Source organism: Polyodon spathula, chromosome 23, assembly GCF_017654505.1.
Source record: "Polyodon spathula isolate WHYD16114869_AA chromosome 23, ASM1765450v1, whole genome shotgun sequence".
In the NCBI taxonomy this organism is placed as follows: Eukaryota; Metazoa; Chordata; class Actinopteri; order Acipenseriformes; family Polyodontidae; genus Polyodon; species Polyodon spathula.
The window spans coordinates 529019-543538 of NC_054556.1; the positions used below are offsets into that span (position 1 = coordinate 529019).

The window sequence follows — 14520 nt, forward strand, 5'->3', positions numbered from 1 at the left end:
CACGCACAAATACACAGACGCGCACGCACACACACACGCACAAATACACAGACGCACACACATCACACGCGCACAAATACACAGACGCGCACAGACAGACGCACACACATCACACACAAATACACAGACGCACGCACACACGCACAAATACACAGACGCACACACTTCACACGCGCACAAATACAGACGCGCACGCACACACGCACAAATACACAGACGCGCACCCACATCACACATACACAGACGCGCATGCACACAGACGCGCACACACATCACACGCACACAAATACACAGACGCACACACATCACACGCACAAATACACAGACGCGCACACACACACACACACAAATACACAGACGCGCACGCACACACACAACAAATACACAGACGCGCACGCACACACACACACGCACACACATCACACGTGCACAAATACACAGACGCACACGCACGCACACACACGCACACACACACGCACACACATCACACGCGCACAAATACACAGACTCGCACGCACGCACATGCGCAAAAATACACAGACGCGCACGCACACACACGCAAAAATACACAGGCATGCATGCGCACACACACACACACGTGCACACATACACAGACGCACACACGCATGCACACGTGCACGCATGCACACACACGTGCACAGATACACACACACACGCACATGCTCACAAATACGCAGATGCACACGCACGCACACTGTGTACCATACCCGTGGAGGAGTACCATAGACCCCTGTGTATAAGAGCATCAGAGACACATAAATCACATGCAGGTGCTTTGCCTTTCTCTTAAAGCCCTGAGTATAGGAGCTGCTTTCTCTTAGAGCCCTGAGTATAGGAGCTGCTTTGTCTGTTATAGCCCAGACCGTCATCACAGGTCTGTTAGCTCTCCTTCTCCCTCTCCCTCGCTCTCTGTTCTTGCACTGATTCTGAACCCCTCTCTCTCTGTGTTAGCTTGACCCCCCCTCTCTCTCTGCAGTGTCTCTCCAGGGGGTGCAGCAGCTCTCAGTCCAGCCCGTGTCTTCGCAGAGTGTCCGTGTGCAGTGGAGAGGAGTGGGAGGGGCCAGCGGATACCGCATTGTCTGGGGACCAATCGCAGGTGAGGGGCGGGGCTCTCAAGGGCTGTCTGTGTATAGCAACCCCTGTGTGTATCTGTGTGTGTGTGCAGTGTGCTTGCGTAATGACTATCTGTGTGTGGGCAGTGTGCTTGTCTAGTGAGCCTGCGTGTATCTGTGTGTGTGCAGTATGCTTGTGTATCGACTCTGTGTGTGTGTGCATAGTGCTTGTGTAGTGACTCTGTGTGTGTGTGTGTGTGCAGTGTGCTTGTGTAGTGACTGTGTGTGTGTGTGTGTGCAGTATGATTGTGTGGTGACTCTGTGTGTGTGTGTGCAGTATGATTGTGTAGTGACTCTGTGTGTGTGTGTGTGTGCAGTATGATTGTGTAGTGACTCTGTGTGTGTGTGTGCAGTATGATTGTGTAGTGACTCTGTGTGTGTGTGTGCAGTATGATTGTGTAGTGACTCTGTGTGTGTGTGTGCAGTATGATTGTGTGGTGACTCTGTGTGTGTGTGTGCAGTATGCTTGTGTAGTGACTCTGTGTGTGTGTGTGCAGTATGATTGTGTGGTGACTCTGTGTGTGTGTGTGCAGTATGCTTGTGTAGTGACTGTGTGTGTGTGTGTGTGCAGTATGTTGTGTGGTGACTCTGTGTGTGTGTGTGTGTAGTGACTGTGTGTGTGTGTGTGTGTGTGTGTGCAGTATGATTGTGTGGTGACTCTGTGTGTGTGTGTGCAGTGTGCTTGTGTAGTGACTATGTGTGTGTATCTGTGTGTGTGTGCAGTGTGCTTGTGTAGTGACTCTCTCTGTGTGTGTCTCTCAGGTCGTGATGTGCAGAAGCTGGACCTGCCCAGTGGATTGGAGTCCTACACCCTGCAGAGCCTGCAGCCCGACACTGAGTACATCGTCACCGTCATCGCTCTGTATGGGACGAGCGACGGACCCGCCACCACTGCCAGGTTCAACATCGGTACGACACAGCTACAATGCACCGGAACCAGAACCTAGAACCTGACCCGGATACAATACCACCAGGACCTAGAACCCTACCCCAGCTTCAATACCGCCGGAACCTAGAACCCTGCAGGCTACAAAACCAACAGAACCTAGAACCCTACCCCAGTTTCAAAACCACCGGAATATAGAACCCTGTCCGGTTATAATATACCTAGAACCCTACCTGGGTTACAATATCACCTTGACCAAGAACCCAGCTGAGTTACAATATCTAAAAATGCTAAAATAAACTTAATAGGTAATGACAAAAGACAAAATTACAAAAACTGTTGTCATTAAACGTATTAAGTTTATTTTAGTCTGGAACCCTGCTGCATAACCATCTCACTGTATCTCGCCTTCAGTTCAGTATAACCCATTGAAAAAGACAGTGTTGGTCTTGCCATCTCTGTTTGTCTCTCCTTCTCTCTCTCTCTCTGTCTCTCCTCTCTCTCCTTCTCCTTCTCATTGTCCTTTTTGGGAATGTTTCTACACTCAGGAGACCAGCTATATTTAGGACAGTTTATTTCCCACTGACACAGTGACCCAGTTTAATTCTGCTCCTGTTAAAACAATGTAGAGCTGTTAGAGAGCATTGTACTGACTCTCTCCCCCTCCTCCCTCTCTCTGGCAGGCTGTCTCTCCCGCCTTCCCTTGGCAGCTCAGTTCTTGTTGAAGTTATTTTCTTAATGACCTCTGTCTAACTCTTTTTTATTCTGGGCTCATTAGAGTGCGGGGGAGAGACTCTGACTGCAAAGTGGCCTTTTCTTTGTACTCTGTAAACAGAACAGATCACTGGGGATTCAGAAAGATTCTTTTCTGTTTCCCTTTCCTTTGTGTTTAGGCGTGAGATTTCTCTTTCTGTTTAATGTGTTTTAAATCAGGAAGCCGCTTTCTGGCTACACTCTGGTGTACAAGTTGAACTTGGAGAGAAGTTTTTAAAAAGAAACAAAGTGAAATGCAAATTTGTTCTAAACAAGAGAAGGAGGCCCATTAGTCCAGCCCAGTGGGGTTTCTTTTGTACGTTTGTTTTTCTTTGTTGTTTGGATGGAAAAGGGCTGCAGGGAAGAGAATTGAGGAATATGATGTTCCTCCAAAGTTTCCATAAATAAATCCTTTGTTGCATGTCTGGAAATCTGTACAGGACACCAGCAGCTTGTGCACAGAGCCTGACTGCGCTCCACACTGCTGCATTATAGAAGAGAGCCACACTGCTGCATTATAGAAGAGAGCAGCTTGTGCACAGAGCCTGACTGCGCTCCACACTGCTGCATTATAGAAGAGAGCAGCTTGTGCACAGAGCCTGACTGCGCTCCACACTGCTGCATTATAGAAGAGAGCAGCTTGTGCACAGAGCATCTGCAAGACCACCACAAATGACATGCATGTAATCGACTGGGCATCTATGCACACCCTCAGTGCCTCCATGAACACAGAAAAGTGAGTTTAGCCTCTTGTTTGTTTACACCACTGCCTCGTCTCCCGTCCCACAGAGAGCACAGAGCAGCAGACCCTGCAAACCTTCAGCATCGGACCCAGTTCCATCCGGGTCACCTGGAACCTGATCCGGGCTGCGCGGGGGTACCGGTTGGAGTGGAGGCGGGCCGCGGGTGAGCACAGCCTCTCTTTAAACCTCTTTCTATTGGCTGTTTTTAATGTCAAATGACCTCCTTGTCGTTGTATAGTCACAGTGTGTCTCTGCAGGGAGTGTGTGAGGGTGTGAGATATCAATGAAGGCAGGACATTACAACACTCCTGAGGCGAGGCGATATCCCACAACGAACGATGCACACCCTGCTCATTAATATTACTTATTGTATAATATCACTGAGAGTGTGGATCTGCACTCACAATGTATAATATCACTGAGAGTGTGGATCTGCACTCACAATGTATAATATCACTGAGAGTGTGGATCTGCACTCACAATGTATAATATCACTGAGAGTGTGGATCTGCACTCACAATGTATAATATCACTGAGAGTGTGGATCTGCACTCACAATGTATAATATCACTGAGAGTGTGGATCTGCACTCACAATGTATAATATCACTGAGAGTGTGGATCTGCACTCACAATGTATAATATCACTGAGAGTGTGGATCTGCACTCACAATGTATAATATCACTGAGAGTGTGGATCTGCACTCACAATGTATAATATCACTGAGAGTGTGGATCTGCACTCACAATGTATAATATCACTGAGAGTGTGGATCTGCACTCACAATGTATAATATCACTGAGAGTGTGGATCTGCACTCACAATGTATAATATCACTGAGAGTGTGGATCTGCACTCACAATGTATAATATCACTGAGAGTGTGGATCTGCACTCACAATGTATAATATCACTGAGAGTGTGGATCTGCACTCACAATGTATAATATCACTGAGAGTGTGGATCTGCACTCACAATGTATAATATCACTGAGAGTGTGGATCTGCACTCACAATGTATAATATCACTGAGAGTGTGGATCTGCACTCACAATGTATAATATCACTGAGAGTGTGGATCTGCACTCACAATGTATAATATCACTGAGAGTGTGGATCTGCACTCACAATGTATAATATCACTGAGAGTGTGGATCTGCACTCACAATGTATTAATATCACTGAGAGTGTGGATCTGCACTCACAATGTATAATATCACTGAGAGTGTGGATCTGCACTCACAATGTATAATATCACTGAGAGAGTGTGGATCTGCACTCACAATGTATAATATCACTGAGAGTGTGGATCTGCACTCACAATGTATAATATCACTGAGAGTGTGGATCTGCACTCACAATGTATAATATCACTGAGAGTGTGGATCTGCACTCACAATGTATAATATCACTGAGAGTGTGGATCTGCACTCACAATGTATAATATCACTGAGAGTGTGGATCTGCACTCACAATGTATAATATCACTGAGAGTGTGGATCTGCACTCACAATGTATAATATCACTGAGAGTGTGGATCTGCACTCACAATGTATAATATCACTGAGAGTGTGGATCTGCACTCACAATGTATAATATCACTGAGAGTGTGGATCTGCACTCACAATGTATAATATCACTGAGAGTGTGGATCTGCACTCACAATGTATAATATCACTGAGAGTGTGGATCTGCACTCACAATGTATAATATCACTGAGAGTGTGGATCTGCACTCACAATGTATTAATATCACTGAGAGTGTGGATCTGCACTCACAATGCCAATGTGTCTGGGTTCCTGACCTGGCTCCTCTGCTCTGCTCCACAGGAGGGGATTCCCAGCAGGTGTCGTTCTCCACCAGCACTAACAGCTATGAGATCGTTGGGCTGCAGCCGGGCACGGAGTACATCATCACCCTGTACACCCTGTACGAGGGCAGGGAGGTGGCCACCCCGGCCAGCACCTCCCAGACAGGTGGGCATGAAGAACGAGGCCGCAACATTATACTGAGGCTTCTAGTGCTGGAGACCCTCTTTCATATTCTGCACTACAGTGTGTGTGTGTGTATGTCTCACAGTCAGTGTGTGTGTGTCTGTGTCAGTGCCCGTGTCTCAGTACAGTGCAGTGAATGTGATTCTCTCTCTCTTCAGTGGTGCAGTCAGTGTGCGTCAGTGCCCGTGTCTCAGTACAGTGCAGTGAATGTGATGCTCTCTCTCCTCAGTGGTGCAGTCAGTGTGTGTCAGTGCCCTTGTCTCAGTACAGTGCAGTGAATGTGATTCTCTCTCTCCTCAGTGGTGCAGTCAGTGTGTGTGTGTCAGTGCCCGTGTCTCAGTACAGTGCAGTGAATGTGATTCTCTCTCTCCTCAGTGGTGCAGTCAGTGTGTGTCAGTGCCTGTGTCTCAGTACAGTGCAGTGAAGTGGTGCAGTTCTCTCTCTCCTCAGTGGTGCAGTCAGTGTGTGTCAGTGCCCGTGTCTCAGTACAGTGCAGTGAATGTGATTCTCTCTCTCCTCAGTGGTGCAGTCAGTGTGTGTCAGTGCCCGTGTCTCAGTACAGTGCAGTGAATGTGATTCTCTCTCTCCTCAGTGGTGCAGTCAGTGTGTGTCAGTGCCCGTGTCTCAGTACAGTGCAGTGAATGTGATTCTCTCTCTCCTCAGTGGTGCAGTCAGTGTGTGTCAGTGCCCGTGTCTCAGTACAGTGCAGTGAATGTGATTCTCTCTCTCCTCAGTGGTGCAGTCAGTGTGTGTGTGTGTCAGTGCCCGTGTCTCAGTACAGTGCAGTGAATGTGATTCTCTCTCTCCTCAGTGGTGCAGTCAGTGTGTGTCAGTGCCCGTGTCTCAGTACAGTGCAGTGAATGTGATTCTCTCTCTCCTCAGTGGTGCAGTCAGTGTGTGTCAGTGCCCGTGTCTCAGTACAGTGCAGTGAATGTGATTCTCTCTCTCCTCAGTGGTGCAGTCAGTGTGTGTCAGTGCCCGTGTCTCAGTACAGTGCAGTGAATGTGATTCTCTCTCTCCTCAGTGGTGCAGTCAGTGTGTGTCAGTGCCCGTGTCTCAGTACAGTGCAGTGAATGTGATTCTCTCTCTCCTCAGTGGTGCAGTCAGTGTGTGTGTGTGTCAGTGCCCGTGTCTCAGTACAGTGCAGTGAATGTGATTCTCTCTCTCCTCAGTGGTGCAGTCAGTGTGTGTCAGTGCCCGTGTCTCAGTACAGTGCAGTGAATGTGATTCTCTCTCTCCTCAGTGGTGCAGTCAGTGTGTGTCAGTGCCCGTGTCTCAGTACAGTGCAGTGAATGTGATTCTCTCTCTCCTCAGTGGTGCAGTCAGTGTGTGTCAGTGCCCGTGTCTCAGTACAGTGCAGTGAATGTGATTCTCTCTCTCCTCAGTGGTGCAGTCAGTGTGTGTCAGTGCCCGTGTCTCAGTACAGTGCAGTGAATGTGATTCTCTCTCTCCTCAGTGGTGCAGTCAGTGTGTGTGTGTGTCAGTGCCCGTGTCTCAGTACAGTGCAGTGAATGTGATTCTCTCTCTCCTCAGTGGTGCAGTCAGTGTGTGTCAGTGCCCGTGTCTCAGTACAGTGCAGTGAATGTGATTCTCTCTCTCCTCAGTGGTGCAGTCAGTGTGTGTCAGTGCCCGTGTCTCAGTACAGTGCAGTGAATGTGATTCTCTCTCTCCTCAGTGGTGCAGTCAGTGTGTGTGTGTGTGTCAGTGCCCGTGTCTCAGTACAGTGCAGTGAATGTGATTCTCTCTCTCCTCAGTGGTGCAGTCAGTGTGTGTCAGTGCCCGTGTCTCAGTACAGTGCAGTGAATGTGATTCTCTCTCTCCTCAGTGGTGCAGTCAGTGTGTGTGTGTGTGTCAGTGCCCGTGTCTCAGTACAGTGCAGTGAATGTGATTCTCTCTCTCCTCAGTGGTGCAGTCAGTGTGTGTGTGTGTCAGTGCCCGTGTCTCAGTACAGTGCAGTGAATGTGATTCTCTCTCTCCTCAGTGGTGCAGTCAGTGTGTGTCAGTGCCCGTGTCTCAGTACAGTGCAGTGAATGTGATTCTCTCTCTCCTCAGTGGTGCAGTCAGTGTGTGTGTCAGTGCCCGTGTCTCAGTACAGTGCAGTGAATGTGATTCTCTCTCTCCTCAGTGGTGCAGTCAGTGTGTGTCAGTGCCCGTGTCTCAGTACAGTGCAGTGAATGTGATTCTCTCTCTCCTCAGTGGTGCAGTCAGTGTGTGTGTGTGTCTGTGCCCGTGTCTCAGTACAGTGCAGTGAATGTGATTCTCTCTCTCCTCAGTGGTGCAGTCAGTGTGTGTGTGTCAGTGCCCCGTGTCTCAGTACAGTGCAGTGAATGTGATTCTCTCTCTCCTCAGTGGTGCAGTCAGTGTGTGTCAGTGCCCGTGTCTCAGTACAGTGCAGTGAATGTGATTCTCTCTCTCCTCAGTGGTGCAGTCAGTGTGTGTCAGTGCCCGTGTCTCAGTACAGTGCAGTGAATGTGATTCTCTCTCTCCTCAGTGGTGCAGTCAGTGTGTGTCAGTGCCCGTGTCTCAGTACAGTGCAGTGAATGTGATTCTCTCTCTCCTCAGTGGTGCAGTCAGTGTGTGTCAGTGCCCGTGTCTCAGTACAGTGCAGTGAATGTGATTCTCTCTCTCCTCAGTGGTGCAGTCAGTGTGTGTGTGTCAGTGCCCGTGTCTCAGTACAGTGCAGTGAATGTGATTCTCTCTCTCCTCAGTGGTGCAGTCAGTGTGTGTGTGTGTCAGTGCCCGTGTCTCAGTACAGTGCAGTGAATGTGATTCTCTCTCTCCTCAGTGGTGCAGTCAGTGTGTGTGTGTGTCAGTGCCCGTGTCTCAGTACAGTGCAGTGAATGTGATTCTCTCTCTCCTCAGTGGTGCAGTCAGTGTGTGTCAGTGCCCGTGTCTCAGTACAGTGCAGTGAATGTGATTCTCTCTCTCCTCAGTGGTGCAGTCAGTGTGTGTGTGTGTGTGTCAGTGCCCGTGTCTCAGTACAGTGCAGTGAATGTGATTCTCTCTCTCCTCAGTGGTGCAGTCAGTGTGTGTCAGTGCCCGTGTCTCAGTACAGTGCAGTGAATGTGATTCTCTCTCTCCTCAGTGGTGCAGTCAGTGTGTGTGTGTGTCAGTGCCCGTGTCTCAGTACAGTGCAGTGAATGTGATTCTCTCTCTCCTCAGTGGTGCAGTCAGTGTGTGTCAGTGCCCGTGTCTCAGTACAGTGCAGTGAATGTGATTCTCTCTCTCCTCAGTGGTGCAGTCAGTGTGTGTCAGTGCCCGTGTCTCAGTACAGTGCAGTGAATGTGATTCTCTCTCTCCTCAGTGGTGCAGTCAGTGTGTGTCAGTGCCCGTGTCTCAGTACAGTGCAGTGAATGTGATTCTCTCTCTCCTCAGTGGTGCAGTCAGTGTGTGTCAGTGCCCGTGTCTCAGTACAGTGCAGTGAATGTGATTCTCTCTCTCCTCAGTGGTGCAGTCAGTGTGTGTGTGTGTGTCAGTGCCCGTGTCTCAGTACAGTGCAGTGAATGTGATTCTCTCTCTCCTCAGTGGTGCAGTCAGTGTGTGTGTGTGTCAGTGCCCGTGTCTCAGTACAGTGCAGTGAATGTGATTCTCTCTCTCCAGTGGTGGTGCAGTCAGTGTGTGTCAGTGCCCGTGTCTCAGTACAGTGCAGTGAATGTGATTCTCTCTCTCCTCAGTGGTGCAGTCAGTGTGTGTCAGTGCCCGTGTCTCAGTACAGTGCAGTGAATGTGATTCTCTCTCTCCTCAGTGGTGCAGTCAGTGTGTGTCAGTGCCCGTGTCTCAGTACAGTGCAGTGAATGTGATTCTCTCTCTCCTCAGTGGTGCAGTCAGTGTGTGTGTGTGTCAGTGCCCGTGTCTCAGTACAGTGCAGTGAATGTGATTCTCTCTCTCCTCAGTGGTGCAGTCAGTGGGCAGTGTGACTGGCCTGCGTGTGTTGGAGACGCTGGGCAGCACCGTGCAGCTGGGCTGGACTGGGGTGGCTGGAGCCACTGCCTACCGCATCCAGATCAGCAGCTCTGAGGGTGAGGACAGGGGGGCGGCCCTGAGTCACCTCCGTGAGTCGCCTCCGTGAGACTTTCATTAAAGACAGGCTGCACATTAGGGTCAGGGTGAGGGGCAGGTTTTCAAGGTTATCAATGAAATAATAAACTCCTGGTGCTGGCCTGGGCATTTCAGTGATGAATCCATGACTGGGGGCAGGGCTAGTATGAGTTTATAACCCTGAGTAAGCAATAGAGATTGTACAAATAGCCACTCCCCTGCAAAAACACTCGACACAGACAGCAGGCTCCACACAGCTAAGTTAACCCTACAAAGACACGTGTGTGTTGTTGATGTGGCTTGGTCTGCACACAGCATTGTGAGTAACTGCCTCACCACCCCCCTCTCTCAGGTGACTCGGAGGTGACCAGCATTATTTCAGGGGACCAGACCACCTTTGACCTGGAGGACCTGCGCGAGGGCACGAACTACTTGATCAGATTGACAGCGCTCGTGGGAAACAGGGAGGGAAACCCTGTCAGTTTGAGCATCAGGGCAGGTGAGTGCAGTGCCTGGAGTGTCAAAGCCCAGTGCAGTGCGTGATTTACAATCAGAATCTCCTAGTTATCTTACCCTTGCTATCCCCAGTACACCCGCAGGCACAGGCACACTTAGAACTGGCCAACCAGGATTCTTCATTTAATTTAATAAAAAACAAATTGCACAAGAGGATTCAGTGCCTGGTCTTCTCCAACAATATAAATGTGAAAACTGCTATTCAGCTTTTCTGCCACATGGTGTCAGTGTTACCCCAGGTAATCCCCCTGCTTCCAGTCAGTGATTTGCTTTACTTAGTGAGCTAGCTGTGCTAATGCTCTCTCACCTGTCTCTCGTCTCTCTCTCATGTCTCTCTCGTGCTCTTGTCTCTTTCGCTTGTGTTTCTCTTGTTTCTCTCTCCTCTGTCTCTCTCTCGTGTCTCTCCTCTCTCTCGTGTCTCTCTCATGTCTCAGAGGAGGCTGCAGTGGCCGGAGTGACGAGTGTGAGGGTGGTGGAGACGGACAGCTCCCGGGTCAGAATCGCCTGGACTGGCATCGCCAAGGCGACGGGGTACCGGATCAGCTGGCAGGGTGAAGACGGTAACAGAGTGTTCTGCTGTCATGACTTGCCAATCATCCCTCAGAAATATTGAACACAGTCACTGTGCCCTTTCCCCCATGCACTGGGACCCCCAGGTTATACAGAACGATGCAGTTACCAAGCTTTGACATACCGGGGTTCACCCTGCATTGCACTTTGCTGGGCTTTTGCTATGGGAAGCTTTTATAAGGGATATCTCCTTAGCTTATAATAAATGAACACGCTGGCCTCTCTCTCTCTCTGTTCGACCGTCGCAGGCAGGGAGACGTCTCGCGTGGTGCCCGGAAACACGACCGTGTACGACATCAGGGGTCTGCAGGAGGACTCGGGGTACACTGTGGGGGTGTCTGCGCTGGTCGGGACCCGAGAGGGGAACCCCGTCACTGTGAGCACCAGGACAGGTGAGAGACAGGAAAGGAGAGCAGGTTATTCTACTCGGGATTGTAAAAGGAGAGCAGGTTATTCTACTCGGGATTGTAAAAGGAGAGCAGGTTATTCTACTCGGGATTGTAAAAGGAGAGCAGGTTATTCTACTCGGGATTGTAAAAGGAGAGCAGGTTATTCTACTCGGGATTGTAAAAGGAGAGCAGGTTATTCTACTCGGGATTGTAAAAGGAGAGCAGGTTATTCTACTCGGGATTGTAAAAGGAGAGCAGGTTATTCTACTCGGGATTGTAAAAGGAGAGCAGGTTATTCTACTCGGGATTGTAAAAGGAGAGCAGGTTATTCTACTCGGGATTGTAAAAGGAGAGCAGGTTATTCTACTCGGGATTGTAAAAGGAGAGCAGAGTGTTGTAAGCGCATCACAGACAGGAATTGCGACGTCCGTGCTCAGCTTCCTCTTCCTGTCTCCACAGAGCCTTTGACTGTGGAGGGAGTCACCAACCTCCGAGTGATTGACACGGGCAGCTCCCGCCTTCGCATCACATGGTCTGGGGTTGCCAGGGCAACAGGGTACAGGGTCACGTGGAGACAGGGCAACAGTAAGACACGAACTTACTAAACCCTGTCTGTCTGTCTGTCTGTGTCATGCAGTGTTTCCAGCAGTAATCTCTCATTGTCCCACCAGGTCGGGCGGAGTCACGCGTCGTGCCCAGTGACATCACTTCCTATGAAATCGAGGGTCTGCAGCCCGACGCTGCCATGGTGATTGGGGTGTCGGTTTTGGTTGGCGGGAGTGAGGGGAGCGTGGTCACCGTCTCGGCAAGGACTGCCCCCAACCAGACAGTGGGAGGAGTCGTGGGCCTCCGAGTTCTCAGTACAGGAAGTAGAAGGATACGCATCAGCTGGGTCCCTGTTGCCAGGGCGACCGCGTACAGGGTCACATGGCAACGCAGTGATGGTGGGCCTTGACTCCAGTCATCTTACATCATTCTGCTCCTGTTTTCATGAGAGTCATAGTTAGTTTAAGACAATATGAACAGGGCTCATAGTTGTGGAGGTTATAAAGCACATCTAAATGTGCCTGTTGCTAATGGTCCTGTTCTGGGTCCTGTCTGCAGGAGCGGAAGCCTTCAGATCAGTCCCCAGCAATGTCACTTCCTTTGACATCGATGGGCTGCAGGAAGAAACCGCCTACAGCATCAGGGTGTCGGCTCTGATTGGCTCGAGAGAAGGAAGTCCTGCCTCTGTGAACGTGAAGACAGGTAAGCTGTTTCTACATGCGCTTCATGAAAATCAGCGTTGAAAAAAAAACTGTCAGAAATCACGGTGAGTGTCAGCCGCTTGTTTATAGAAACCTCACCATGGAAACGGCCGCATAGTCACAGAACGCTTTCCTAGCGTACACTAGAGAGGCAGGAGGTGATGTCTCCGCTGTTTCCTTCTTAGACTCTGGTGCCAAGAATGTCACGAACCTGCGGGCTGTCGAGAGCGGAGCCAATTATATCCGCCTGACCTGGTCACACGCCGCCCAGGCAACGGGGTACAGGGTTACCTGGAGACGCAGCGACGGTGAGCAAGGCTCTTCCTCTTCTATTTCTACTTCATCCCTTTATTAATTTAAAGTATAAATCAGCAATGATTTCTTAACCACTGAGGAGGAAAACAACTAAAAGGGTTTTAAATGATAAGAAGTGGATGAAATGAAAGTATATTGAAATGCAGCACTTCTAATGTTTAATTTGTAAATGTGCGTCTGTGTGTCCGTGTGTCTATACGTCTGCCTCTCTTGCAGGTGCTGAGGTGTCCCGTGTCCTCAGTGGCGATGTCACTTCCTTCGATATCGACGGCCTGCAGGAAGACTCTGTGTACACGATCCGCGTGGCGCCCGTCATCGGGAAGAGACAGGGCACCGCCACCACCATCACTGCCAGGACCGGTGAGCAGCACATCTCTATAACCTGGGATGCAAAGGAGCCTGACTCTTCTAAACTAGAGCTCTCCAGCCTTTTAATAAAAGAGGAATAATGATGATTATAGAGTCCTTAAAGAGCAACATGAAAACAAAACTAGAAATCACAAACTAAGTGATTTAACAAGACTACTCAGCGCTTCAGTGTTCCACACTCATTAAACATCTTTCACTGTGTGTGAGGGGACTGCTTTCATACTCATTAAACATCTTTCACTGTGTGTGAGGGGACTGCTTTCATACTCATTAAACATCTTTCACTGTGTGTGAGGGGACTGCTTTCATACTCATTAAACATCTTTCACTGTGTGTGAGGGGACTGCTTTCATACTCATTAAACATCTTTCACTGTGTGTGAGGGGACTGCTTTCATACTCATTAAACATCTTTCACTGTGTGTGAGGGGACTGCTTTCATACTCATTAAACATCTTTCACTGTGTGTGAGGGGACTGCTTTCATACTCATTAAACATCTTTCACTGTGTGTGAGGGGACTGCTTTCATACTCATTAAACATCTTTCACTGTGTGTGAGGGGACTGCTTTCATACTCATTAAACATCTTTCACTGTGTGAGGGGACTGCTTTCATACACATTAAACATCTTTCACTGTGTGTGACTGGACTGCTTTCATACTCATTAAACATCTTTCACTGTGTGACATGCTTTCATACTCATTAAACACTGTCACTGTGTGAGGGGACTGCTTTCATACTCATTAAACATCTTTCACTGTGTGTGACTGGGGACTGCTTTCATACTCATTAAACATCTTTCACTGTGTGTGAGGGGACTGCTTTCATACTCATTAAACATCTTTCACTGTGTGAGGGGACTGCTTTCATACTCATTAAACATCTTTCACTGTGTGTGAGGGGACTGCTTTCATACTCATTAAACATCTTTCACTGTGTGTGAGGGGACTGCTTTCATACTCATTAAACATCTTTCACTGTGTGAGGGGACTGCTTTCATACTCATTAAACATCTTTCACTGTGTGTGAGGGGACTGCTTTCATACTCATTAAACATCTTTCACTGTGTGTGAGGGGACTGCTTTCATACTCATTAAACATCTTTCACTGTGTGTGAGGGGACTGCTTTCATACTCATTAAACATCTTTCACTGTGTGAGGGGACTGCTTTCATACTCATTAAACATCTTTCACTGTGTGTGAGGGGACTGCTTTCATACTCATTAAACATCTTTCACTGTGTGTGAGGGGACTGCTTTCATACTCATTAAACATCTTTCACTGTGTGTGAGGGGACTGCTTTCATACTCATTAAACATCTTTCACTGTGTGTGAGGGGACTGCTTTCATACTCATTAAACATCTTTCACTGTGTGAGGGGACTGCTTTCATACTCATTAAACATCTTTCACTGTGTGTGAGGGGACTGCTTTCATACTCATTAAACATCTTTCACTGTGTGTGAGGGGACTGCTTTCATACTCATTAAACATCTTTCACTGTGTGTGAGGGGACTGCTTTCATACTCATTAAACATCTTTCACTGTGTGTGAGGGGACTGCTTTCATA

At 48.8% G+C, this 14520-nt stretch overlaps 1 protein-coding gene across 1 annotated transcript in view; it reads left to right on the forward strand.

Annotated features, from left to right (window-relative positions):
• The window catches only part of LOC121298350 (collagen alpha-1(VII) chain-like), a 75355-nt gene that overhangs the window by 18272 nt on the left and 42563 nt on the right, over window positions 1-14520 (forward strand). Inside the window, exons 11-23 of the mRNA XM_041225453.1 lie at window positions 998-1117; window positions 1896-2042; window positions 3562-3678; window positions 5343-5489; window positions 9401-9526; window positions 9898-10044; window positions 10496-10621; window positions 10880-11023; window positions 11480-11605; window positions 11692-11964; window positions 12125-12268; window positions 12453-12575; window positions 12799-12942. Coding sequence (XP_041081387.1) covers window positions 998-1117; window positions 1896-2042; window positions 3562-3678; window positions 5343-5489; window positions 9401-9526; window positions 9898-10044; window positions 10496-10621; window positions 10880-11023; window positions 11480-11605; window positions 11692-11964; window positions 12125-12268; window positions 12453-12575; window positions 12799-12942 — 1884 coding nt within the window. The remainder of the gene's footprint in view (window positions 1-997; window positions 1118-1895; window positions 2043-3561; window positions 3679-5342; window positions 5490-9400; window positions 9527-9897; window positions 10045-10495; window positions 10622-10879; window positions 11024-11479; window positions 11606-11691; window positions 11965-12124; window positions 12269-12452; window positions 12576-12798; window positions 12943-14520) is intronic.